Here is a 27,359-nt window from a genome sequence, read left to right on the forward strand (position 1 = left end):
CGAAGTCTCGCGACAGAGCAAACCGAGCAAGAACCGGAAGGGGCGGGGCTCTCCCCGTGAGCCTTTGCGACGTCCGCTGCTTATCTGCATACGGCGGGTCGTAGCCCTACCGTTCCCTCTTTCTCCAGACGAGCAAATAAAATGAAAAGCAACAGAAAAGAATTAAATGAGTAAGACAATCATCAAAGGAAAGAGGTTCTCGGTTCGACGGTCAACTTTGCCACTCACCGTAGGGCTAATGAGAATGGGATTCATTACCTAGGAAGTAAGCGCTAATAGAGGTTTATGCCTTAAACTTATGAGTAAGGAAAATAACGATTCGGGGTGACGCCCGAATCCTCACTGCTAATGTGAGACGAATTTTTGAGCGGGTAAAGGTTGCCCCTACGGTGACCCGCCTACTTTGCGGGATGCCTGGGTGTTGCGATCTGCCCGTACCTCTTGCATTTAAAAGGTAGAATTTAGAAATTAACCCATTTGAGGAAAGTTAAAAACGAAGTAAGGAATTACGTTGTCGATTAACGGTGGTGGTCAAACCTCGCGCCCCTATCCGGGGTTGTTAACCCGTAAAAGGGTTAATATTGGGTTAAAATAATACAGTCAGTTCTTTGGCGCTTACTAGCGGCGTCGACTGGGAGTGTTACCAGTTAATTGTTAGGGGGAGACAACGTGCACTACACGGGAGCCTCGTTGTGTGGGTTATAATGCAGTGCTTACGTACCACGGCTCACACTTCTGGGCCGTAGGACGTTTACAACCGAATGTTTTTGCCAGCCTGACCGTTGTCTTCCTGATCTGCACAATGGGGCACATGAACTACGTCGCTGCGAGGGCCAAATGAAGTGTTCCGAATCTGTATTTTTTTTTTTAATTTATGTAATCTCAGTCTCCAGCACTGATCCCGGTGGGAGATTCAGTATGTCGAACCAGTGAATGAAAAATACAACAACAGCAGGAAACGGAATTCCTTGGCGATCCAGTGGTGAGGACTGCGCGGTTCTGCTGCAGCGAGCCCGGGGTTAGATCCCTGATCGCGGAAGTAAAACCCCCGCATGCAGCGCGGTGTGGCCGAAACACCACAAACAGAAACATAAAACAAAGACTAAACGTGCAACGCGTTTTAGACCAGCGCCGAACAAAGATTAAGTGCCCTATGAATCACTGCTGTAAGTACAACGGGTGAGTGGAGTTATGTGTTCTCGACAGAACATCACACCGCAGATGAAAACCTGGCATCAGAAAGAAGGTCCGTGGAGAGACGAGCTGGTGAAGATTGGGCACCGGAGGAGGGAAATCCAGGTCCCCGCCTTCGCAGCCGTGATTGGCTGCTGGCTGGCCCTCCTTTTCTCAGTCGTGAAACAGGACCATTAACTCCTCCCTCCGCGAGGTGCCGGGAAAGAACGCGGAAACCAGGAACCAACCCTTGGCCGGCTGCACAGCGAAGGGCAGGCAGGTGCGCAGGATTAGGAAAGGGCCAGAGGAGCGCGGGAATTAAGGCCCTTTCGCACCTCCACGCGAAGAAAGCGAAGTGTAAAAATAGCGCTTAAATAATTTCCTTAAACTACCCCAATAGTGGAGTCATTGATGTCATGTAATTCTGTGACTGCCGGATTGCCCTCCTCCAGAAGCGTTTCGGAACTTCGTGGGGTCTTATTTGGGTGTCGGGACGGCAGGGATCCGGTCACGTGGAGGCGGGGACGGGATGGGACGTCCCACTGGGTCTCCCAACGCTCGGGACATTCCCGGGGCGGAGGCGCCGGTTACTATTCTTTGATCCTGGGTTTCGCTCCATTTCTTGTATGAACACGCAGGACTTTTTTCCTGGTGTAAACAAATATGGGATTGCCAGCAACGCACTTGCGCTGTAGCCAAAGGAACTGGGTCCTGCCTTACTTGGAGACTAACCAACAATTGTGACCCGCCTGGGAAAACCGCACCCCTGTCGGCAGAGCGGGGAAGGCGGGCGGCATTAGAGGCTGCGCCAGTGCGGGGACCATGCGTCCATGCAGACTCCTGATGCTTCCGTCTACGGGCCTTGGGGCCACCAGCATTTACATGCTGAAATGTGCATCATTTTATGAAGTCCTTTCCTTTTTTGCTTTTATAGTATGTTTGGGTTTTGCATTTTTGTTTTCAATATTCATTTATTCGGCTGCGTTGGGTCGTAGTTGTGTAGGCTCTTCGTTGTGGCGCTCAGGGCTTCCTCTCCAGTTGTGGAGCGCGGGCTCCAGAGAGCGTGGGGTCAGTAGTTGCACGCAGGCTCTAGAGTGCGTACGGTTAGTTACCCCGCGGCATGTGGGCTCTTAGTTCCCTGACCAGGGATCAAACCTGCGTCCCCTGCATTGGAAGGCAGATTCTTAACCGCTGGACCACCAGGGAAGTCCCCTTTGTGTTGATTTTTTTAAAAATTCTGTATAGGTGGGTGGTATCAGCGGTGACTTCAGGAGCGTAAAGCGGCTGTTATAAATGTTGTTTTTAAATGGTGTCACGTCTGAGAGGGTGGAGAATCACTGGCTTATTCACTCACCCATTTTACAGGTGGGGAGACAGACTTAGAAGAGAGTAGGGACCAGGTCCAATTTACGTCCTTCTTCCCAGCTTCAGCAGACAGCCTCTTGTGGGCTCAGGCAGTGTGCAGCAAGTCTCAACGCTCAGGCCCGTTTTCTTATCCTCCAGATGGGGACAGGCACCAGGAGACCTAATGTGTGTCAGACGCTCAGCAGTGTCCTCAGCAGACGGTAGGTGTGGAGAGTCAAGCGCTCAGCAGAGTCCTCAGCAGACGGTAGGTGTAGAGAAGAGCCATCAGGGCCTGAGAGGCCCAGGCTGAGTCCTTCCCCTGCCCACTGAGGAGTCCCAGCCCTGCTCCAGGATGTGTGAGGGCCAGAGACAGAATGGAAGGTGAGAGATGAAAGGGGAGAGTGGCTCTCTAGCCCCGAGGCCTCCTGTGAACTCCCCCGTCTTCTCCTCTTCCCCACTCCACTCCAGCCACACTGGCCCTCACTGTGTCCCAGGGCCTCCGCACTTGCTGGTCACTCCCGCTGGAGTACCCCTCTAGCCCTGCCTCCCTCTCCAGTCTCATCCTCACTGTCCCCTCAGCCACCTGCCTTCCTTGATCTGTTTCTGGAAGTTTCTTCCACAAGCTTGTTCTAGCCACAAGGCCTTCACACTTGCTGTTCCGCCTTGAACACCTACCCCAGTGGGGCCAGCTCCTTCCCTTCACATCGCAGCACAAAGGTCACCTCCTCAGAGGGAGTTCCTGCTGCCCAACTCTGAGAACAGCCCTCATTCCCACACTGTCCCGCCTTTTTTTGTTTTTTAATTTTATTTTTATTTTTGGTTGCGATGGGTCTTTGTTGCTGCACAGGGACTTTCTCTAGTTGCGGTGAGCGGGGGCTATTCTTCATTGCAGTGCGCGGGCTTCTCATTGTGGTGGCTTCTCTTGTGGAGCACGGGCTCTAGGCACGTGGGCTCAGCAGTTGTGGCTTGCAGACTCTAGAGCGCAGGCTCAGTAGTTGTGGCACACAGGCTTAGTTGCTCCGAGGCATGTGGGATCTTCCCAGACCAGGCCTTGAACCCGTGTCCCCTGCATTGACAGGTGGATTCTTAACCAGCGTGCCACCAGAGAAGCCCCACACTGTCCCATCTTTAACTTCCATCTTGGCATTTCCCATCACCACTTACTTGTCTAGTGTGTTTCTTGTGAACACCCCAGGAGCAGGGAAGGGTGTGTCTGGAGCAGCCTTGGCCCTGGCCCTGGCCCTGCAAGAGTGCCTGAATGAATGAAGACACTCCCTTCCTCACCTGTAGCTTCCCCAGGACAGGGCGACACCTGCCTTGCCTCAGGCCCGACCTCCACCCTGAAAGCCATTCACTGCCCTGAGCCTCAGTCTCTCTGTTGGAAATAGGTGCTACTGACTTCTCTCTACTTCTCTCAGGGCTCTCCAAAGGACAGAGTAAAAAGGAAAACACTGGGGACACACGGGGTTGTCCAAAGTTGGGACTGGGGACACCTTTTAACACGGCTGAGATGATGTGAATAAGGCTGGGTGTAAGGGGAGGGTTAAAAGTTGGACCCCCACTGTCCACACTCCATCTATTCCCAGGAATCTACCCTAAAGGAAGTCATAAGAAAGGAGGGTGAAGGACTGCCCTACTGGCGCAGTGCCTAAGAATCCGCCTGCCAGTGCAGGGGCCACGGGTTCGAGCCCTGGCTTGGGAAGAGCCCACATGCCATGGAGCAACTAAGCCCGTGTGCCACGACTACTGGGCCTGCGCTCTGGAGCCCGTGAGCCACAACTACTGAGTCTGCGTGCCACAACTACTGAAGCCTGCGTGCCTAGAGTCTGTGCTCCACGACAAGAGAAGCCACCGCAATGAGAAGCCCACGAACCGCAACGAAGCGTAGCCCCCGCTCGCCACAACTAGAGAAAGCCCGCAAGCAGCAACGAGGACCCAACGCAGCCAAAAATAAAAATAAATTTAAAATAAATTTTTTAAAAAAAGGAGGGTGAACATGGCCACTGTTATTTACAAAATCTGCAAACTGGAAACAGCCTAACTGTCCAACAACAGGGATTTGCTACATAAGAAAATCATGATCCATGTGGGCCTACGGCGAGTTTCTGACCACAGCGGGAAAGCACATCTGACATTAGGGGAAAGCAGAGGCCACACAGTGGATGTCGTGGTGTCATCCAAGTTCTAAGTGCTGGCCTCTAGCTTCCGGCATTTTTTCCCGTGTATACTCTTCTGAACTCTCCCAATATATATATATATATATTTTTTGGCTGCACCACATTAGCTTGTGGGATCTTAGTTCTCTGACCAGGGCTCAAACCCAGGCCCCCTGCAGCGGAAGCACGGAGTCCTAACCACTGGACTGCCAGGGAAGTCCCCAAGTTTTCTACTATAAACACAAACGTCAGAAATAAATGCCAGGCCTTACACAGCCCCTTCCTCTCCCCCTCCCTCCCCCACAAGGACATAGGTCACAGAGCCTCCAGGAGCTACAAAAGTGTTCAGATTAGCAAAGTTTTACTTCAACGTTATGTGTGCTCATAAATGACTCTGAAAAGCCGATATGCAAGAGGATGACACGCTGTGGTCTAAAGGCAACGTCGAGGCCACTGAGAATGTCCCTCAGACAAGAGGCTCTGCTCAAAATCTCCCCCACCTGGGGTGAGGGCAGCAGGAGGGGGGTCTGGGACAGAGGGATAAACACATCATCTCAGCTCTCCCATCAGGACTGGCGGCCCAGGACCCCAAGCTGGTCGATCAGAGGTCAACTGCTTGGAACTCCCAAAGCTGCCCGAACGTTCTGGTGTTTCAGGGAAATGCGAAGGCTCCCGGAGGGCCCGTGTGCCGGATGGAAGGGCCCTTGGTCAGCGCCCTCCTAGTCCAGCCCCAGGGGGAGCCCAACTCCCTGCTGGCCAGGCCTGTGCCCTGGGGTCAGGGCAGCCTCTCACCCCAGCAGCCCCGTCAACAGGACGTGTTGGTGTTACCTACCACGTAGTGTCAGGTGCCGAGGCCTGGCTGTGGCCCTGAAGCAGGCAGTGGGTAGGGGCCTGGCACCTGCAGCTATGGGCTGCCCGTATATTTATGTTTATTTCCAGAGTGTGGTATGCTCTGGGGAGGGTGGGCAGCATGGTGCTGGCAGCCTCGGCCCAGTAGTGTGTGTGTTTTGTGTGTGGGGGGGACATCTCCAGTGAGGCCCAGACAGAAATCTGCCCTAAAGGTGGCCGACAGCAGCCACCTGTAACAGAGCCCTGCTCCCAAAGGGGCCCCTCGGGGGGCCAGCCCAGCGGGGTGACCTCCCAGGCACGGGCAGGCCAGGCTGAACCCGGCTGCAGCAGGAGACGTGGGGGAGAGTGGTGTTAACAAACGACAGCAGGAGGAGTGGGTACGGACAGGGCGACAGGGCGCGGTGAGTGTGGGGCGGAGCCACTGGCCAGGGCCCGCCCATCAGAAGGCGAAGCAGCGCTCCTTGGGGTGGCCCACGCGGTCCAGGTTGGGCAGGCAGGCGTACTGGATCATGGGCGGGGGTCCGCACATCAGCACCAGCGGCTCCTCCTCTGGGGGCGGAAGGTGGTCCCGGATCATCTCCTCGTTCACGAAGCCCTGGCTGTAGTCCCAGGCTGCGGGGTGGGAGACCAGGTGAGCCCGAGTATGGCTGTGTGACCAACTGCCAACTGCCCACCCGCCCAGCACCCTCTCCTCCGTGACGAAGTTCCTGTGCCATGAATTCCTCCCTTCTTTCCACAAACACTGAAGAATGAAGAGGCTGAGCCAAGTAAACCCTCAGCCCGATCCCCTGCCCCCAAGCCTGGCTCACCTGTGCCACAAAGGCAAGCCCATCAACTTTCCCCCACCACGCTTCACAGCGTGCAATGCATTTCATTTCCACTGGCCTCTCATGTGGCCCTCAGAAACGCCCTGTGGGCGGACAGGGCAGGGGTTACTGATCCCGTTTTACAGATGTGGGAACTGAGGCCAAGAGGACCCAGAGTTGAGTTGTCCCAGGTCACACAAAAAGGCATGGACAGGGCTGGGACGTTAGCCCCAGGTCCCAGAGGTCCCCCAGCCAGTGCCAGGCTGGTCAGGGTGACATTTCCTGCCCCACCACCCTCCATGCTACCTACTGGCCCTGTGCCCACTGTCTGACTCTTCCCTCTACTGCATGTCGGTCCACGAGGAGCTGTGTCTGGTCCACAGCTGTAGTCCCAGTGCCCAGACAGCCCCATACACAGTAGTTACGCAATAAATGATGAGTAACGGAATGCGTCCCAAATAAGCAATCGGTGAGCCTGAAAACAGCAAGGCCAGGACCCAGGCTGAAGCTCCAGATGCAGGACCCTCGTGGCAGCAACAGCTCCTCTAGGTCCTGCCGGCCTCCCTGTCTCGCACACGCACGTGTACATGCGCAGTGTGTCTCCAGGTTTCACCTGAGATCCAGAGCCACCTTTTATTCCTACAAGTCACTGCTGGTGCCCGCGGCGAGAACCTGGTGCCCCGAGGCTGGCAGGGCTCTCGTCCCACCCAGGCCCTCAGGACTGACCTGCCAGCAGGGGCTGCTCAGGGAGGGGAACCAGCCAGTTCCAGGAGCACGGTGGGCCCACGGGGACGGCAGGCTGGCAGGGCTCCGCCAGGAGAATGGGGCTCTGATGACTGGGGCCCGAGGAGAGGCGGAGGAGGCGACACCCAGCCCGGCTCCACTCTGGCTCCGATCTACGCCTTGGCTTCCACATCTGCGCTCAGGGCCGTAACTCCCCCATCACGGCAGACAATGCTCTCTGCATCACATCATGTACACTCCATGGGGGGGGGTCCCTTGCGAGAGGCCAAGCCAGTCCCAGCTGGTCTTGGGATGAGGAAGAGTCTGCTGTGCTGAGCAACGGGGTATTCTTTACCTCATGGACACTGAGCTGAGTAACTGACCCCATCTCCCTTTTCACTTTGGCTGCTGGGAAGCTCAGAGTGATATACATGGCCACCGACAGCAAGTGTGCATCACAGCCCATGCTTCTGTACAAACCTCATTCCCAATTCCATTCTATGGCCCTGCCCTTGTTTTTCTTTCACTCCCACTTTCCATTTATACCACTCCGACTCACTCTATGAGTCTTTGTAAGGTGCCTAAAATCCCTCTGGAACAAGGCGGGACATAGGTAGGTAGATAACATTTTATTAACAGATCTAAAATTACTTTGAAAAAACCTGCATGGGACTAAACCATATTTGCTAGTGTAATGAATGTACAGGTATGTAAGACACATCTCAGTTTCACAAGGACGTTTTCAGATAGTGTATTTTTCTTTACTGGTATACTGAAGGTGACTTTGTAGGGGAAACAGAGTCAGCTGGCCCCTCTCCCCTGTTCTTTTGCTTAGCTCCACAACTGCCTGCTGGCCTGGTACCATTTTCCTCCTCAGCGTCTACCCTTTCCAGCTTATGCCTAATGTTACGGCAATACCCGACCTACTCTCGAACTGTGGTCGGGGTAATGACAAACGTAAGTGCAGAATACCGGGGGGCTACCCGACGGCATTTCTCCTTGGCCAGTAACTGGTTACTCTTAAAACTGTCCCCAGGAGGCACGTCGGTTTGGCGTTGCCAGGTGTCACCACCAGAGGGCAGTGCCCACTCCTCCTGTGGCCAGGCCGTGTGCAGGCAACAGGAGTAGAGACCCCTGCAAGGACACTCCCATCGTGGCCAATGAGCCTACCTGACCACACTCTAGAACCTGCAACCAGAAGGGAGCTAAACCAGCTTTCATTTCCCCCTTTTGAATGAGACGTGGGTACAAGATAAATATTCCTTTCTTGGGCTTCCCGGGTGATGCAGGGGACACGGGTTCGTGCCCCGGTCCGGGAGGATCCCACATGCCGCGGAGCGGCTGGGCCCGTGAGCCATGGCTGCTGAGCTGGATGGGAGAGGCCACAGCAGTGAGAGGCCCGCGTATCGCAAAAAAAAAAAAAAAAAAATCCTTTCTTTACTGGAAGCTCGGACTCCCAGAACCAGTGCCTCCTGTGCGACCTCCAGTCTCTATGACTCCACTTTGTCTTTTCTGGGTCTCACTAATCACCTGCTACTGTACTTTATAATTTACTAATAAACCTGTTTCCTGTTCATCCTCCCCAGCTAGAACATCAGCTCGGGCCAGGCTGGTTTGGGGAACACACAGAGTGAGGGGTCCGACCAGGAGGAGACCCACTGAGACACGGGTGGGCCCAGGACGGCTGGTCCAGCCAGAAGCCCTGGAACAAGACTGTCAGGTCCATGGATCCACCAGGGGCCCAGGATCCGATTTGGTCAACCCAGGAGGGTGGCTCCTCTCTCAGGGATGGACCCTGTTGAGATGGGTACCCCCAGAGCCTGCCTGCTCATTTCTGGGGGAAGCAGAGGGTGGCCTGTTCCCCACACTGTGGTGGTTGAGTCCCAGGGGACCGGGTGGCTGTGTGAGGAGGAGGAGGCAAAGCAAGGGCAGTGTGGCAGCAAGCTGGTGCCCACGTGGGTGCTTTGAAAATGTCCAGTTTCTAATATTTAAAAATTTCCCATTAAATGCAGGCCCCCAGCTTCCCCTGAAAAATGGAAAGGCTGGCCTCCAGGGCGGTACTCCTGCACAGCAGGGCTGCCCGCAGCTGGGAGGGGGCTGCCCCTCTGCACAGGCAGATGCTCTCCAATTCGTCACAGTCCCCACCACTCCCTATAGTCTCCTAACCCTGAAGCCAAACATCACTGGTGTTATCTACCAAGAAGCCTCAGCTGCTGCTTTTCTTACAACAGAGAAGAAGTTAAGATATTTTTTGTAACCACATCTACCTAAGGCATGAGAATGGAGTACAGTTTAGCTCCCAGAGGGCAACCTTGTTTCAGGTTTTAGGGGCAGCCCTCATTCACCGCCTCCTATGTGACCTTGGCAAACAGCTTAAACACCTGGATAAGTAGAATGAAGGTAACTGTACATCAGCCCAGCCCACACTCCAGGGCTGATGATTAGAGAGAAAATGGGTGTAAAGTGCCTTACAGGGTATACACTGCAATGTGGAAACACTCACCCTCACCCCAGCACTGGCCCTGGAGACCTGCCCCACAGTGAGCCCCGGCCCAAGGGGAGAACGCTGGCCTTGTTTGTCCAGCTGAGAGCAGGGCAGGCAGGGGAAGGTCTGGGGCTCTGGAGGAGGCGGGTGTGAATTCAAGCCCTAGCTCTGGGGTTTTCCCACTGTGTTCCCTCTCTAATCCCTCTTTCCTCATCACCTTCCTCTCACAGGGCCACAGTGAGCACCAAAGGAGACCATGCACGCAGAAGCCTCCACAACGGCAGAGGGCTCCGCCAGGTGAGCATGGGCCGGCACCTCCACCCAGCCCACCCGCCTGGGCGCTCTCACCTTCAGGGGCTTTGTCCACTGTGTACCAGAGCTTGAAGCGCGCAGAATGTTCGTTCCTCAGTTCCTCCAGCTCGGGCCGCAGCAGGATGTCCTTCTCAGTCTGCAGGGGGACAGGACCCAGCGGTCAGGAGGGACAGCGACAGGGACTGCCTTTGGAGACCCTCGTCATCCCGCCCACCCATGGGCCGCACACTTGGCAAAGCTTCCAGGGAAAGTCCAAGTCTTTCTATGTTCTGGCGTCTCAGCTTGTACGTCCACAGTCTAGGAAATACAGATACTACTTCCCCAGATCACACCTGGCCCTCCGCAGCCTTGCCCACGCCAATCCCTCTGCTTGGCCTGCAGCTCCCCACTTTCCGTCCCCACTGATTTCATTTAGCCAGCCCCACGTGGCCCTGTAGAGTTCAGCTTGTCACCTCCTCCAGGAAGCCTTCTCAGACCCCCAGGGAGCATCAGCAATCTGCTCCTGAAACGGCCCCTCTTTCCATTCCTAACCACAGACTTTGCCCTGTATGTCTGCAGGTCACTCACAGACGGACAGGGCTCCTCAGGCCAGTGGGTGGCGTGACTGATCTCATAAGACTGTTGTGAAACTGGGAGCCAAAGAGCTCTGTCGATCAGAAAAGGTCACAAACCTCTCCTGAGCCCCAGGCTGGGTGAGGGAGACCATGGGAGAGGCGTGGAGATTGTTCTGAGCAACCTCTTTTCCTCTTTTTTTTTTTAACATCTTTATTGGAGTATTAATTGCTCTATAATGGTGTGTTAGTTTCTGCTGTATAACAAAGTGAATCAGCTGTACATATACATATATCCCCATATCTCCTCCCTCTTGCGTCTCTGAGCACCCTCTTTATGAACAATGCCTCTCTGACCGCCCTCACTGCCCTGTTCCTGAGGATAAACTCGAGGGAGTGGAGTTCAGGGTAGAAAATTCCACACGGTTAGGGCGTTCAACACAGCAGCTGCTTTACAATCCCCGGGTGGGTTACACCAAGGCGCACACCAGCAGCGTGCCCAGGAGTGTCCACCTCCCTACACCTCTACCAGCACTGGGTAATGACCCTTTAAGCTTTGGCAATCAGGTTAATGGAAAGTAAAGCTTATGTTTTATTTCTTATTATTAATAAGTAAGTTTGTCACTGGTCTAGTAATATCTTATTAGTTTGTAAAAACTTTTTATATGAAGGATATTAGTTTTCACTGGTGATGCATTATATGTCTCATCCCCAGTTACTTATCTTTCTACCTTATTTATAGTTTGTGTTTTTCCTCAGGGGAGCTTTTCATTTTTAAGCAGATGGTTCCATCAATCTTCTCCTTGACGGGCTCTCCCTGGTGTCTTGCTTAGACTGACCATCCTTGTTCACTCATTCATCAATACTTCCTGTAAAAATGCTCACCTTCTACTTTTTTTTTTTCTAAGAAAAGGGCATATGTTGAACTCATACTTTATTTTTTTTAAATTAATTAATTTATTTATGGCTGTGTTGGGTCTTCGTTTCTGTGAGAGGGCTTTCTCCAGTTGTGGCAAGCGGGGGCCACTCTTCATCGCGGTGTGCGGGCCTCTCATTATCGCGGCCTCTCTCGTTGCGGAGCACAAGCTCCAGACGCGCAGGCTCAGTAGTTGTGGCTCACGGGCCTAGTTGCTCCGCGGCATGTGGGATCCTCCCAGACCAGGGCTCGAACCCGTGTCCCCTGCATTGGCAGGCGGATTCTCAAACACTGCGCCACCAGGGAAGCCCTCACCTTCTACTTTTAAAGCTTCCATTTTTTACATGTGTATCTTTAACCTAAACTTCATTTTTGTACCAGGTAAGGTAGGGATCTACTTCGTTTTTTCCAAGTGCATAGCAACTAACTCAACACTCCTTTTCAGTATGTTTTAATATCCAGTGCGCTAAGTTCTTCCTTGTCACTCTCCTTTTTCAAAACTTTCTTGGCTGTGCATGTGTACTTTGTCTTCCAGGCCATACTGCATCATTTTGTCATATTAAAGGGGAGAAAATATCCCCACTGGGACTTCGAGTATTACTTTATGAAGAACTGACACCTTCGGAATATCTGTCTCCCTGTCCAAGAACCAGGTCGCCCCGCCGTTTATTAACACTCCCTAATGCCCTTCTGAAAAGTCGTGCTTCCCTTAGGCTGGGGGCAGAGCCCCGGCCTCCCCTGGTCTCAGGATGCCGTCCTCAACCTGCCTCCCCACCAGCCTCCACTCCCATCACTAGGTCACTCCAGGAAGAATGCACACGTCTGCAACGTTAAACGCTCCTATCCAAGGCCATCTCAACCCTCACAACCGTCCCGAGAGGTGGGTCCCCCGTTATCCTACATTACGGATGGGCAAATGGAGGGGCTGCGGCCCCCGTCCAAGCCAAGCACGGAGGTCACTGAGGACGGGGGAGGGAGGGGCAACGACTCAACTGGAGCAAAGCAGCAGTTCCCACAGTGTGGCCTGCAGACCCCTGGGGTCCCCGAGACCCTTCAGAGGGACCTTGAGGTCAGAACGATTTTCATATGATACTTAGTTGCATTCTTCACTCTCCTCCCTCACGGCTTCCAGAGGCTACAGGACTCGTGACACTGCACTGACTAAAGTGCAGAGAGAGATACAGAATCCACTGCCCCTGCTAACGGGCACAAAGATGCCCGTCCAGGTGACAGAGGGCTGACGGCCTCCACAGAGACTGCCCCAGCACTACCAAGCTGAACGCTGCCCACCCTCTCAACCCCACCAGCCAGCTTGGAATTTCTGGCTGCTTCCACCCACCCCTAGTCAAGGCCACCTCAGTTGGCCTCAGAGCAGTTTTCTGCAGCTGTGTGGGACCTCAGCCCGGGGACCTCAGCCCGGCCCCCCCGCCTCCAGGCTCGATGTCCTCACAGATGACGCGGAGTGGAGCCTGGGCCAGATGGACCCAGGGGCAAACTGACCTGAACCACATCTGAGAGGCGAAGGGGGCCTGGGCACGGCCCCCACACAGGTAGGGGGTGCCTCGTCTTAGCTTCCCCCAAAAGGGGCATCACTGTAAGATCCACGTATTCAGTCATGAAACACTGAACCTAGAAAGACCCTTGTGATGACCTTGCTTCATCATCTCATTCCACGGCGAGGGAGCAAAGCCCAGAAAGGGAGAGTGACTTGTCCAAGGCCACACAGCAGGCCAGGGCAGGCAGGCAGCGGGTGTGGGGAGGAGGACATGCATTCAGGAGCCGGGGAGCCCAGGTCCAAACCCTGTCCCAACTCCCCCAGCTCAGGGACCTCGCGCAGGTGGGACCTTGGCACGTCATCTGTGAAAACGGCCCTTCGGGCTCCTCCCACTTCACTGGTGGGTTCCAAACTCTGTGTGCGGTGAAGGGAACCCTGAGGTGCCAAGGAAGCAGCCAGAGGAGCTGTGGGTGCTCCAGGGGCCTCACCCCTCCACCAAAGCAGCCCCGCTCAGGTGAGACGCTCTGAGCTCCGCACTGAAAAGCCTGACCCCACCAGCCCCTGTGAGGGCTGCTGTGCACAGAACGTTCAGAGCACCCCTCACATTTCAGCCTTCCTGAGCATCTCCGCAAAGCTGTGCAGACCCCTGAGCAGTGCCTGCTGGGCCTCGCCCCCTCTCAGCAGGAGTCGGGTTTGCAGACCTCAGGTCCACCCACTGACCTGGTTGGCAAAGAGCAGATGGCACACGGTCGGATCATCCGGGTCCTTCATGATCGCACGGATCACCTGCAGCATTGGGGTGATTCCTGCAACACAGCCACCCCCCACACACCGCGTGAGCGCCTGCTGCATACGCGCAGGCCCAGTGTCAGGCAGATGCCCAGAGCTGCCAGGACAACTGGGACCTTGGGAAGCTCCCAGTCACTTGTAATCTGTGCCGCATCCCACACCCTGGCCCCGAACCACGACATCCGCCCGCTAGGGACTCAGTGAGGGGCTCCGGGTCCACATACCCGTTCCTCCTGCAATCATGCCCACAGACTTCACCGTTGTGATGACAGGGCTGGATTTCTTGTCCGGACGGATGGCAAACGTTCCTGGGGAGAGGAGAAGGGGTGAGGCCCAGTTCTCAGACATGCTGTGCCTGGGGGTCGGAAGGGCTGGAGAAGCTGCCCCCGCCTCAGGGGTTCGGGCGCGGCGGCCACCACAGCCCCCAGCCAGTCAGGGTGAGGGGGATGGGAAGGCGGCACCGGGACCAGCTCAAATGCAGAGAGGAGCTCGAGGACGAGTTCCTCACTGCGCATGGCTGGGGAGCAGGGAGGCTGGAGAATCGGGGCGGCCCAGCTCAGCCGTACCCCTTGTTTGTTCTCAGCCAAGCAAAGCGGGTCTGTGGGCCGCATCTGGTCTGCAACCCCTGTGCCGGCCACCTTGATTCCTAACAGCCAGGGAAACGGAGGCCCCAGAGAGGAGATAGCTTGCCCTGCGAGAGTCACCCATCCAGACAGCAGCAGAGTCGGGACCTGCACCCAGCATCCACCGCCCCCACTGGGTCCTCGGGGAGTCCAACCCGGATCACCTTTGCCCTGGTAGACCAGCAGCCCATTTGGGCCTCGGAACTCAATGGTGTCTCCAATCTTCATGCTTTCCAGGTACTGGGACATCTTCCCTCCAGCGGGAAACTTGGGGTGGGTGTCTTTGAAGTAAACCTGCAAGACACCCACAGTCCTCAGCTCCCCGTTCCCAGGGCTGCCGGGGTGAGCTCTGGGCCACAGTGGGAAGACGCTCTTCTGGGGTCTTCTGCGGTCGTGTGTGGCCTTCTCACACGATGCCCCTTCCACCCATCAAAACTTACCCGTCTGTGTCCCGTCCCCCGCAGTGGTCTGCCCTCCCCATAACATCCCCTTGGAGGGCAAAGCATCAGCCTGGTGTCCAAGGCAGCGACCCGAGGGCCTGCTGCATAATGTTCTGCCAGGAAGCATCTCTGTGAACACCCCCCGCCCCCTCCCCCGGCAGGAGATCCCCATGGCTGTCAGCTCAGTAAAGGCTCTGGGAAGCCGGCCCTCCTGGTGGATGTTCAATTCTTTCCACTTCGTGCTGCCATAAAAACATCACTCTTGGAACAATTTCCTTCCCTGTGCCTTTTGGGATTTCAGCTTTGGAAAAAGGGATGTGCTACAACGCTCGTACAGAGAGATGGGCAGACAGGGGAGGAGCCCCAGGGCTGGGATGGCTGCACCACGGGGCATTTCTGCTGGGCTTTGAAGGGCAAGCAGGAGCGATGGGCAGAGAAGGGGGAGAGGCAGTGGGGGAGGGACAGCGTGGGCAAAGGCCAGGGCGTCTAATAGGGCTTGGGGCCTCGGGGGTGGGGTGGGGAGAAGAGCTTGCGGCTACAGCACAGGGGATGTGTCTGTGTGTCTGGGGTGCGGGGCAGGGAGAGTGGAGGGAGAGTGGGCAGAGCCCACTGCGTGCCAGGCTGGGGGCCTGACCTTTAGCCAGGGCCAAGGGGGCCAGTGAGGTCTCCAAGCCAGGAAGGGCCTGGTCCTGGTGAGTATTCCATCGCTACTTGAATCCCCCCAACACCTCCTCCACATCTGGCTCGAGAGACTTCAGCAAGAACAGATGCTTGAACTCTCACCACCTTCCCTTTCCTTCCGGACAAAGCCCCAGACTACCAGGGCCTCCAAGGATCTGCCTGGCCCTGCTGACCTCTCCCTTTTCGGTCCCTCAAGTCCTCAAGCCTCCTCCTGACCTCAGGGCCTTTGCACCTGGAAGGTCCTTTTCCTCCGTCTCCACCTGGCTGCCGCCTCCTCAGCCGCCAGACCTTGCCTCACTGTTGCCTGCTCAGGGGGGCAGCTCTCATCACCCCACCCCCGCCCCAGCTCTGGTGCCCATTCTAGGTGCTCAGTCTCTTGTGCTTGTCCCCTGAACAAACACTGACCTCTGTGTGACCACCTGTTCAGTGTCCATTCTCCAGCCAAAGACAAGATACCGAGGCCGGTGGGCCTGGGCACCCAGCACAGGGTCTAAATGACACCAAGCGAAGAGGAGATCCAGGCCAGAGCCAGGACTGACAGGCCCAGCTCCCTTCCTGCCCTCACAGACACAGCGCCCAGCCCAGGACCCTGTAAGACCCAGGGCTGAAGCTGAGGCCCAGCGGGGGTCTCTGCTCCTGTCCCCCCACCCAAGGGTCCAGTGAGGGGGCCCTGGGGCCTGCACAGTGGAGTTGAGAGAGCAAGCCTGATCCCCGGGGGTGCTGAGCCAGGGCGGCCATGGAGGTTTGGGCTTTGACTAGGGAGGGTCTCTAACATCCAGCCCACCGGCCTGGGCTGGTTCACACTTTTGGGTGGGTGTGTAATCAGAGAACACGGATCACTGCTGGAAAGTCTGTGTTTCTAATTTCCATAAACATGTACCGGGCTCTAGTTGTCATTTCTCCTTCTGTTCAGCATCTTGTTTTTTAAGATCCTTGCTGGTTGTTCTACGTCTCTCTGGTCTGTTGCCTCTAATGGCTACATCTTCCCACAGCGCACACCCAGCCCCCGACCGGTGATGGATCCCAGAAAGCCCCTCACCCCGGCTCCCAGACACGGTCCCATGAGCTCCTCATACTGCACCCCCAGCGGGCCCGTGGGATGCTTCCCAGGGGAAGGGCAGGTGCCCAGCTCACTGGGCTTCGCCAGTCCGAGAGCAGGAAGGTGAGCCCTCCACGGGCTGGTGGGCCTGCCTGGTTCCTCTTCTGCAGATGCTCAGCCTGAGCCCGACCCCTGCCCTCTGCCGAGACCCCAAAGCTTGGCTTGTGCTAAGAACTATGATCTGCTATTCACTCGGGAACCAGGCACAGCGAGCACAGGGCCTTCAGAGATCAGACTGTGGGGCCTTGGCTGCGAGGTGGTCACCCCCACGCCAAGCAGCTGTGGCCCCAAGACCTCACCTTGATGACCAGGTCCACGAAGCCCTTGTCGTCATCGCTGGAGACGGGCGTGTAGGGCCGAATGACTAGGTTCCCGTCGATTCGAGCCGAGAGGTAGATGTGCTGGCCTGCAGGACAGCAGGGGTGAGTGTGGGCTGACTACCCCTGCAGGGCCCCCTGGGTCTTGTCAGCCCACTTCGCTGCACCCCGTCCAGCATTCAAAGCCTAGCCTGACCTCGGCTCCCACTGCTCCCTTCGCCACCCCTAGGGACTCCCATCACGTCCCATCTCTTTGCCTTTGTTCGTGCTCGTGCCACTGCCGGGGACACTGAAGCAACTGGCCTCTTATCCTGACACTCACCCTTGAAGGCCCAGGGTGGCTGTCACCTCCTCCCTGAAGCCTTCCCTGCACTAACTGAAAGGCAAAGCCCCCACCTCTCTGTCCCAGCACCGGCTCCACGTGTGCTGGGTTGGGGCCGCACTCACCGACGGGGAGGCCCAGGATGTGCTGGGGTGACGGCAGAGCAAAGCGGAACCGGCGGGTATCATGGCTGATGACCTGCAACGAAGCGTGAGCTGCTGCATGGCACCCAGGGCAGAGGGGCCCCCAGACTCAGAGTGCCCACCCCTCCCCAGCATCTGCACACGCGTGGGCAAGGGCACAGAGGTCAGGTGCACACTGGGTGTGCCTCTGCTCTCACTGGCCCAGAGAAGGGCACTGACCCACCCAGGGCCACAGGGCAAGGTGGTCGGAGCAGGGAGTGAGCTCAAGATCCCAAAGGGAGGGACTTCCCTGGTGGCACAGTGGTTAAGAATCCGCCTGCCAATGCAGGGGACACAGGTTCGAGCCCTGGTCCGGGAAGATCCCACATGCCGTGGAGCAACTAAGCCTGTGCGCCACAACTACTGAGCCTGCGCTCTAGAGCCCGTGAGCCACAACTACTGAGCCCTCGTGCCACAACTACTGAAGCCTGCGTGCCTAGAGCCTGTGCTTTAAAAAAAAAAGATCCCAAAGGGAGGCTGCCAGACAGCCCAGAAAATTCCAGGGACAGGAGGAAAGGATCCACCTCCGCCACAGCTTGAGAAGTGTCCTGGGGTGGCAGAAACAGCTCAGGGACTGGGCCAGCAGTGGGGCAGAGCTGAGACAAGGCCCCATGTGCCAGGCCTGGGACTCAAGAGAGGGGCTCTAGAAGCCACTACACTAACAGCCGCCCCCCGGCCCGAGAAGTGGGACAGCATGACCGTGGCTAGGCTGCAGAGGGCAGGAGGCATGGCAGCCTTGCTGCCCAGGAGGTCAATGGGGCTGGCCATGGCCAAGACAGGGTGTGCACCCAGGGTGTGGTCAATGGGTGAAGGCCATTCCCCCTCCAGGGTGGGGCAGAGGCTGCTTAAGAGTGAGGCTGGGCTGAGGAAGGAGCCCAGTCCTGACTGGGGCCAGGGAGGCGAGCATCCCACAGTGAGCTGTGTCAGAGCTGGGAACCGAACCCAGTGCCCGGACTCCGACCTGGGCTCCGGAAGGCCCCTGTGAGGTCTCCCCTGCACCAGGTGCAGCAGGATGGTGGGTGTCGAGGGGCCGTTTGGAAGGCAGGCAGCTAGCTGTCCAGCACATGTTGACGCTCACACGAGGCAAGGTCCAGTGATGGAGAGTGTTACCACCCGGAGGGGAGACGCCAGACCTCTCCAAAGGGACAGAGCGTCACTCTAAGCATCACTGAAGCGTGTGAGCCAAGGCAGGTGGCCTGGATCTCAGGAGAGACGGTGCCCAGCCACCACTTAGGACGCAGTGCTTGTCGGCGGCCAGTGGGCCTCTCTGCCCCACAGTCCGGGCCTGAAGCTGCAAACGGAGCCCCAGGGCCTCCCGCAAGCGGATCCCAGGATTATCAACTGGTCCTGGGGCTCAAGGTCAGAAACCCACGTGCCAGATGTTTTTGGAGGAAGAACAGAAGTGAGAGAAAGACACTGATGATTACTAGCCCAGCACAGCAAAAGTCATGAGGCTAACGTGTGTGAGGGCTCGGCACGGTGCTGGCTGTGATGGCCCGAGCAGTAGACTCACAGAGCTGTGGGCAACCTTGCTGATCGCCTGGTCCAGTCCCGTTCAGAGAGGGGAGGGGCCCACAGCCGGGACCCCTCCCTGGGCCACGGCAAAATAACCAAGAGCAGGCCCACCTGCTGGCCCACCACTAGGCTACAATGGGGGAGGGGAACTGCTAGCACGTGTGCCTCCTGATCAATCCAAGGGGCCTGGAGGGTCCACCGTGTGACATCCTGTGACAAAATACCAGACAGTCATCAAAAATAATGAATCAGGGCTTCCCTGGTGGCGCAGTGGTTGAGAGTCCGCCTGCCGATGCAGGGGATGCGGGTTCGTGCCCCGGTCCGGGAAGATCCCACATGCCGCGGAGCGGCTGGGCCCGTGAGCCATGGCCGCTGGGCCTGCGCGTCCGGAGCCTGTGCTCCGCAACGGGAGAGGCCACAACAGTGAGAGGCCCGCGTACCGCAAAAAAAAAAAAAAAAAAAATTAAAAAATAATGAATCAGCTTTGGGTTAGACATGTAAAGGTGTCCAGATTGTACAGCTGGGTAAAAACTCAAGTTATTAAAAAAGAGAAACTAAGTATGCACACACCTGAACCTCCACACATCATGTACACAGGAATGTACTACCAGAACGGCTCACGGTGACCCTTGAAGGGGACCCTCTGCAAAGGGGTTATGGGGGAGGGGAACGTTCACACCTCATGAACAGGGCACATATAAACATGTGCTTTTATTTTATAAAAGTAAAATTTTTATAGTGAGCACATATATATCATACATTACTTTGGGAATTAAAAAACAACAAAGAAAAAGAACTTTATAAAAGGAAAAGCTTTTAAAACATTGTTATTTCATTTTAGTAAGAAAAAATTGTGTATAAGATATATTGAGAGAATAAGTGTGGTCTCATCTGGGAAGCAGTAATTTTTTTTTCTTTTTCTTTTCTTTTTGCCTCTCTCTGGTTTTCAACTTCTATGAAATCCTGTTACAAGTACAGTCACAGGAGCCCCAGCTCTCATGGGGAGCCCGGGTGCAGACTAGAGCCCAGGACTCAGGCTTCCGGCAAGTGACTGACTTTCTCTGCCCCATGACTCAGTTTTCCCTGTCACACCCCTCCTGAGGCAGCTGTGGTGGCCAGAAATAGCACATGGGAGGGGCTCTGATGAGAGAGAGTAAGGAGGGAAACAGCCTTACAGGGTGGGCGGCTGGGCAAAGGAGGGAGAGGATGGTTTTAAATCACGATCAGAGGTCTGAAAAGGAAAAGCATCAAGTGGGGAGGGCAGGAGCAAGCCTGTGGGAGGAGCAGATGGAGCCGCCCCGCCCACCCGCAGGGAATCTGACAGATGCAAAAGACTCTAGGGGCCCTGAGTGGGTGACCCTGCGGGCGGGGAAGGAGGAGGGGAGGAGACCTTATCTTTAAGGAAGGGGCACTGGGATGGGAGCCGCGAGGCCTAGGCCTAAGTCCTGGTCCTGCCCCTAACTCACAGTGTGACCTGAGTTTCTCCTCTCTTGTCCTCTGTTTTCACAGCCATTAAATGGTTACTTGGACCCAAGAGTCCTTACAGGGTCCCTCCCACTCCGGCCTTCTGGGGAATAGTGAGTGTGGTTCAACCAACCAGCTCTGTGGGCAAAGACCTGAGTTCAAAGCCCTCTGCCGCTTACTGGTAGCCTTAGAAAGGGACCACCTTGCTTTCCCCATCTGTAAAATGGGCAGATAATGGGACCTACTTCACAAGGGGCCATGCCCTGAGCACATAGTAGGTGCCTGTGAAATGCTGTGATGCTGACAAGGACAGAGAGGTGCCCATGCCCCACGACGCCCTCAGGCCCCACACTGACCTCCTTGTCAATCAGCCGCAGCGGGTACTTGATGTCCGGGTTCTCGAGGGTGATGGCTGGGGTAGAGCGCTGGAATAGCTTCATGAACAGGCTATACAGGAACCAGACTGGGGAGAGGACCACGTGGCCCAACTGAAACGACAGGACAGACCCACGAGGTCAGCCTGCCCCCGCCCTTCCTCCAAACACACCTCCGGGCCTCTCCCCTACCAGGAACGCCCTCTCCCCATCATGTTCATTCAGGGAACCCCAGCTCCATTTTGGTGCCAGCTGGGAGAAGTTACAAAAATCAGACTCATGAAACCTATCACTGTGTTACTGAGTCATTGGAAAAGCTCCATTTTCCCTAAGGAATGGGGACAAAGAAAGCTACATAACTGAGCATGTAGCCCTTTTCACTTTGGCTGCCAGGAAGCTCAGCATAAAGTTCCCAAGTACCTGTGCTTAATCTTGAGCACTGTGTATCTGTGCTCCCTCCCTCCCTCCCTCCCTCCCTCCCTCCCTTTAGTCAATTTCCCTGGCCCTATTAAGTGATGTCAAGTGCTAGCTCTATTTAGACAAACAGACAAACCCCTGAGCCCTGGGGTTCTGCCTTCAGATGTGGGGGCAGCCAAGGCACTGAGCTAGACACTAGGAAGCTCTGCTCCTTGCTGGCTGTGTGACTCTGCACAAGTCCCTTCCCCTCTCTGAACTGAACTGGACCAGGTGATCTGCAAGGTCCCCTGGAGCTCTGAGAGTCTACTCCTAGCATCATGCAGAGCCCTGCACAGGGGTTAACCTCATGACAACCCTATGGGGTAGGCACTGTCATCACCACCACTTTACAGATGAGGAAACAGCTCAGAGAGGTGAAGCAACTCACCCACAGTCACACAGCAGGCAGGTGGGGAGCTGGAACTCAAACCTGAGTCCACCTGCCTCCCCAATCACACTCTTAAACATCAGGCCTCACCCTCATCATCACTCACCCTCTTGCGTGGCTCTGAGAACCTCTTCCTTGCCAGCCCCCTGCCCCCCATATCGCAGCCTCACAAAGACCCTAGAGGCGGTTTGGATTTTTTAAAAACAGAGAAAACCCACATCCCATGGCCAAATAAAACTACTTAGGTTTACCTGGAGAGGACACCCTTGCAAGGAAAGACAACCAGCCTGCTGCTCTTTCTAGCTATTTTTGTCCCTGGGAAAAGCACTTAGCCTCTCTGCCCTGTTTCTCCATCTGTGAAATGGGAGTCATAAGCTACACTCTCTGGCTGTGAAGATGGAGATCGGCTAACCCAGGCCGTCCCCCAGCAGGCACTTGACCTCACTGGGTATCTGTGTGCAGCAGCTACCCTTGGCCATCCGGAAGTCGAGTCCTGGGCAGCCTCCACTATCTGGACCACAAGTGAGACTCAGGAAGAGAACAACAACAGCCTCAAGACCGCTCAGACCAACCCTACAGTGGAGAACCTGGCAGACCCCACCCTAACCAGGGAGCAGCACAGGAAAGGGGCCAGCTGACACCGTGCACCTCCTGACACGAAGCAAGAAGGGCCCAGCACCGCGCTGTGCCTTCCTTCAGGAGCACACAGCCTGCCTCTGACACAAGGAAACACCGAGGGCCTTTCGCCGCGAGAACTGGCACCACTCTTCAAAAACGTCAAAGCCAGGGCTTCCCTGCTGGCGCAGTGGTTGAGAGTCCGCCTGCCAATGCAGGAGACGCGGGTTCGTGCCCCGGTCCGGGAAGATCCCACATGCCGCGGAGCAACTAAGCCTGTGCGCCATGGCCACTGAGCCTGTGCGTCCGGAGCCTGTGCTCCGCAACGGGAGAGGCCACAACAGTGAGAGGCCTGCGTACCGCAAAACAAAAAAAAAAAAAAAAGAGAGAGAAACGAAGGCCGAGGAATGGGTCCAGATTAAAGGAGGCTCTGGTGGGTCGGACGGTGCTCCCCTAAAACTCATGTCCACCCAGATCCTGGGGATGGAAAAGGGTCTTTGCACGTGTAATTAAACTACGGATCTTGAGATGAGATCCTCTTGGATCCCCCTGGTGGGCCCCAGATCCCATGACAAGTGTCCTTCTAAGACAGAGGAGAAGACTCAGAGGAGAAGGTTGTGTGAAGACAGAGACTGGAGTGATGTGGTGACACGCCAAGGAGGCCAAGGACTGCTGGAAGCCACCAGAAGCAGGATGAGGAGGAAGGCCCCTCCCCTAGGCCTCCAGAGAGCACACCCTGCCAAAACCTTGATTTCACACTTCTGGCCTCCAGACTATGCAAGAATGAACTTCCATTGTTTTATGCTACCTAGTTTGTGGCAATTTATATGCAGCCGTAGGAAACGAATACAGTAAGTCCCCTACATATGAACGAGTTCTGATCTGAGAGCACGTTCGTAAGTCCAATTTGTTTGTTAAGTCCAACAAAGTTGGACCCAACTAACACAATCAGCTATACAGTACTGTACTGTAATAGGTTTATAATACTTTTCACACAAATAATACACAAAAAAAAAACAAACAAAAAAATAAAGAAAACATTTTAAATCTTGCAGTACAGTACCTTGAAAAGTTCAGTAGTACAGTACAACAGCTGGCATATAGGGGCTGGCCTCGAGTGAACAGGCAAGAAGAGTTACTGACTGGAGGAGGGAGAGGAGGTGGGAGACGGTAGAGCTGAAGGATCGTCAGCCATAGGAGACGGAGGGCAAGCTGCAATTTCACTCACGCCTGACGTTGGTGTCTTTCACTCACACACGTTCGCACCTTTGAAAGTTTGCAACTTGTAGGGGACTTACTGTACAGAGGCCAAAGAGACAGAACAACTGAATACAATGTGTGGTTCTGAATTTGATTCTGGGCCGGGGGGGGGGGGGGGGGGGGAACAGTTGTAAAAGACAATCCTGAGACAATAGGTGGCATATGCATGAAGGCCCATAGATTAGACAATAGCACTGTATCAGTTTTACATTCCTGATTTGATCATCGTCCTGTGATTATGCAAAAGAATGTCCTTGTTCTTAGGAGATAGATGCTGAAGTATTTAGGGGCAAAGAACCATCATATCTGTCGTTTACTCTCAAATAGTTTAAAATACACACACACACAATAAAGTAAATATAGCAAATGTTAACATCTGGTATATCTTGATGAAGAGTATATAAGGGCTCTTTATACATTCTTTCAACTTTACTGTAAGTCTGAAATTATTTCAAAATAAAAAGTGAAGAAGGGGGCTTCCCTGGTGGCGCAGTGGTTGAGAGTCCGCCTGCCGATGCAGGGGACACGGGTTCGTGCCCCGGTCCGGGAAGATCCCACATGCCGCAGAGAGGCTGGGCCCGTGAGCCATGGCCGCTGAGCCTGCGCGTCCGGAGCCTGTGCTCCGCAACGGGAGAGGCCACAACAGTGAGAGGCCCGCGTACCGCAAAACCAAAAAACGAAAAAACAAAAACAAAAACAAACAACAAAAAAAAAGTGAAGAAGGAAGTCCACACTAGTGGTTCATATAGTGGGGTCAACAACCAAAAGTTCTCCCAAAATACTGGTTCTCAAGAAAACTGTTTCACAGCTTGTTCACTCACCCTCCCTAGTGTACCTCCCTGACTTTAGTTCTCACAGCAGATGACCGTGTGTATTCTTCTTATCATAACACTACAAATTCCCCTTTTTGCCTTGGCTGCCAGGAAGCTCAGAGTCAAGTTCCTTGCTTGCATGGAGGCCTCTCTGCTTCCTTTGCAGGCCTCTTGAGGTAGCATGTTCTACAGAGAACAGACCTGGAATGGGCCCCTGCCCTATTGAGGGTCAGGTGAGAAGATTCTCACCTCTCAAGGCCCAGCCTCACTGCTCCCTCCCTTCCCAGAAGCCCTGCCAGGACCCCCCACTCTATCAACTGGGGAGGACACTCCGGCTGAGTACCTGAGGCCTCTCTGAGCCTCGGTATTCTTGGCTATAGAAGGAAGGTGAGGGCCACTGCCTGGCCAACAGCCCAAGGGAGCTGGGATATGAGATGAGATGAGGGGCTGAGGTCACCGAAGGGTCTATAACCTGTGGAATGTGGGCATGCACACAGGTTCTTCTACCACCCTCATGGGGCCACCATCACCCAGGAGACGGAATACCCAAATGAAGGAAGGGCAGAGGCACCAAGATCCCACACCGGGCCTGGCCCAGCCCCCAAACCGGCCCAGCTGCTTCAAGTTGCCCAGCCGAAGCTTTGGTTACAGGCCTTTTGTTGGGCTCAAAACACCGTGCCTCTCCCGCAGACAGAGCCTCCAGGCTGGCTGCAGCCACGGCCTTGCCCCACGGGGCCCCTCGTCTGTTAACCAATGGGTCTAAACAGAAGGCCTGAGGGAGCTCGCCCCAGCGCACCCCTCCGGCCCACACAGGGCCACACAAAGGGTCTCTGGCCACCTGCCCACTTAACCCGCACCTACCATGTCCTGGCTACCAAGTGGTATTTCACCCACCTTGGGTCGCATCTAAGGCCCGTTGGCAGCCCTGGGCTCTGGGGTCAGGAGACTTGGGTTTGAGACCCAGCTCAGGACTTCAGGAGAGAATCTTCACCTCTCCAGGCTCCATCTTCCTCAAGTTCATGAGGACAGTCCCACCTAGGGCTGGGGAGGAATCGAGGCTGCAACAGGCCATGTTAGAGCAAACTGGCCAGTGTCCCCGAGCGGGCGCTGCTCCAAGAGTGGGACGTGAATTCTCCGGCATAATCCTCACTTCAATCCTAGGCTGTAGGTACTGTGATTACCATCAAGTTACAGATCAGGAAAGCCAGTCCTCAGAGGACTCACAGCCATTTCTCAGAGAGATTAAGTGACTCACCCATGGCCACGCAACCCAGGCCTGTCCAGCCCCAAGTGTGGCTCTTCCCAAGCTGCCTCCCAGGACAGATGCCCCGGAGCCCACAGCCCAAATCCCCTTGCTCCAGCACAGTCCAATCTCCCGGCTCTTGCAGTGAAGCCCCAGCTGCCCAGACTAACAGGCTGCTCCGCCACCCCCAAACACCCACCACGGCTCCCCACTGCCAACACTCAAGGTCCCCACTATCCGGTCACAAGCCTTTCTTGCCTTAGGCCTTTGCACACTCTCCCTTCTGCCCTGAATGCCCTTTCTCTTCCCTCATCCAACAACTCCTATTCCACTTCCAGAGCCCAGCTCAAACGTCAACTCTTACCCTCTAGCTAAGCAAGCCCTCAGCAGACATCCGGAGCGCCCCCCCCCCCCCCCCGCAGCCTCTGCAAACTCCACGGGGATGAGGGCGACTCTGATGAGTCCTCTGCTCCAGGCCTCTCCCACATCAGTCAGGGAAGCCATATCCATGGAGAACGTTGTTTAGGGAAAAAGTTGAGCGAAGCTACGTTTGCAGGAAATCACCATTGTTGGGAGTCCTGGAAATAAACTTCAACGACATTAAGAGCCCAAGTGGAGTTATGTTTGGTGCTCTCTGGAGTCTTATTTCCCCCCAGCACAGCCGTTTAAGTGGTCAGCCAAGTTTAATAACTAAGACCCCCTGGCCTGCAGCTCGCTTCACAGTCTGCAAAGCACCTTCCCTTCCATTTCCTCACTGACCCTCCGCACTGGGAGACAGGCCAACTGCATTCTTCATTTGACAAACGAGGAAACTGTGGCTCAGGGCGGCCCAGGGTGGAGTCTGGGCTTCGGTTCCCAATTTTCTGTCGTTCACCCCAAATCTCTCACCTGCCCCAAATGCCAGCCCATGGTTATGTGCTGAGCCGTGAAAATGACTCATTTGTCAACAGTTCTGAAGATGAGTCCTCAACACTGGCCTTGGCCCTTACACCGAACTTGCGGATCCCAGGCGCCAGCTTCGTGTGCCCTGGCTGCCAGCCCTGGGCTCACACGGCTGGGCCAGGTTCCCACGTGAGGTCACAGACAATGTGCGACGGCAGACCCAGGAAGGCGGGGGACCTGGTGTCTCATCTCTAGCACTCAGCAGAGACACTCAGTAAATATTCGTGGATAAATTCATGAAGGGACAAGAACAAGCCCCTGCACTGCAGTCTCTCTCTGACTTTTCTTACTTTGTCTGAAAGTTTCCACAACCAGGACAAGGGACCAGATGCCTCCGGGGGAGGGTGGGGCTCGGCCCTCCACGGAGCACAGGGCTGAGGGGTTGGATCCTGAACTCCTGGCTGTTTCCACACCTGCCTCCCAGAGGTGTGGTGGGACTGCAGCCGCTGCTGGAAGGAGCTGTGCCAGTGAGCGGTGGATAATGTGACCAGCCTTCCTTCCAGTCCCCGTTCCCAGACGCGACACTCTCGTATCTCGCACAGTCCTTGAGCCCGGGACGCGGGCACTATGGCCACTCCACTTCAGTGAGGACACTGAGACAGGGTGAGAACTGGCACCCAGCTCGGTCCGAGCACTGAGCCCCAGCCCTGCACAGTCCCTCTGCGTCTGCAGACAGTCGGGCCACTGAGAGAGCAAGGCTGGACTTTGCACAAATTCCTCTCTGGAGGCAGCTGTGAGCCGACCCTCACTGTCAGTCAGTCCTTCAGGTCACAAACCCCAGTGGGCACAGCTGTCAGGGCCCATGTGGGATGCGGCGGACACAGGTCAGGGGACCGCGTCCCTGGGGAGCTCAAGCCAGTGTGGGAGATGGACACAGGCAGAGAGAAGGGTGCCGTGGAAAGGCGAAGCTTCGTCTCTGGAAAACTAGAGGCTTTACCAGACTCACAAGGGGCTGGGATGCCCTGTTCCCCGTCCAAGGCACCACTCCCACCCCTGCAAGCAGTGGGCAGAGTAAACAGGAGGCAGG

The 27,359-nt window shown here is 55.6% G+C and overlaps 1 protein-coding gene, 2 long non-coding RNA genes and 1 other non-coding gene across 8 annotated transcripts in view; 3 read left to right on the forward strand and 1 right to left on the reverse strand.

The window, feature by feature from the left end:
- Positions 1-7: 7 nt before the first annotated feature.
- LOC137202561 (uncharacterized) lies at positions 8-4,749 on the forward strand. Of its 4 annotated transcripts, none has more exons than XR_010932671.1 (4): positions 25-265; positions 887-1,453; positions 2,677-2,898; positions 4,104-4,749. It is a non-coding gene; the product is annotated as an uncharacterized lncRNA (long non-coding RNA). The 4 variants fall into 4 exon arrangements; XR_010932669.1 differs by having other exon boundaries at positions 27-265; positions 2,677-2,738; XR_010932670.1 differs by having other exon boundaries at positions 8-265; positions 775-1,453; positions 2,677-4,749.
- LOC137203119 (U12 minor spliceosomal RNA) lies at positions 286-435 on the forward strand. The gene has a single exon (XR_010932948.1). It is a non-coding gene; the product is annotated as a U12 minor spliceosomal RNA (small nuclear RNA).
- A 268-nt stretch (positions 4,750-5,017) lies between the features above and the next one.
- Positions 5,018-27,359, reverse strand: part of CYB5R3 (cytochrome b5 reductase 3) — a 47,110-nt gene continuing 24,768 nt past the window's right edge. For both annotated transcript variants that reach the window (XM_067698308.1, XM_067698306.1), the window contains exons 2-9: positions 20,599-20,730; positions 17,207-17,279; positions 16,742-16,848; positions 14,387-14,516; positions 13,824-13,907; positions 13,531-13,616; positions 9,885-9,984; positions 5,018-6,134 (exon numbers count right to left, since the gene is read on the reverse strand). In XM_067698308.1, the coding sequence (XP_067554409.1) occupies positions 5,962-6,134; positions 9,885-9,984; positions 13,531-13,616; positions 13,824-13,907; positions 14,387-14,516; positions 16,742-16,848; positions 17,207-17,279; positions 20,599-20,682 (837 nt within the window). In that variant the 5' untranslated portion in view covers positions 20,683-20,730 and the 3' untranslated portion in view covers positions 5,018-5,961. The remainder of the gene's footprint in view (positions 6,135-9,884; positions 9,985-13,530; positions 13,617-13,823; positions 13,908-14,386; positions 14,517-16,741; positions 16,849-17,206; positions 17,280-20,598; positions 20,731-27,359) is intronic.
- Positions 7,243-11,893, forward strand: LOC137202562 (uncharacterized). Its single transcript, XR_010932672.1, has 2 exons — positions 7,243-8,771; positions 9,767-11,893. It is a non-coding gene; the product is annotated as an uncharacterized lncRNA (long non-coding RNA).

This window comes from Pseudorca crassidens, chromosome 11, assembly GCF_039906515.1.
Source record: "Pseudorca crassidens isolate mPseCra1 chromosome 11, mPseCra1.hap1, whole genome shotgun sequence".
NCBI lineage: Eukaryota > Metazoa > Chordata > Mammalia > Artiodactyla > Delphinidae > Pseudorca > Pseudorca crassidens.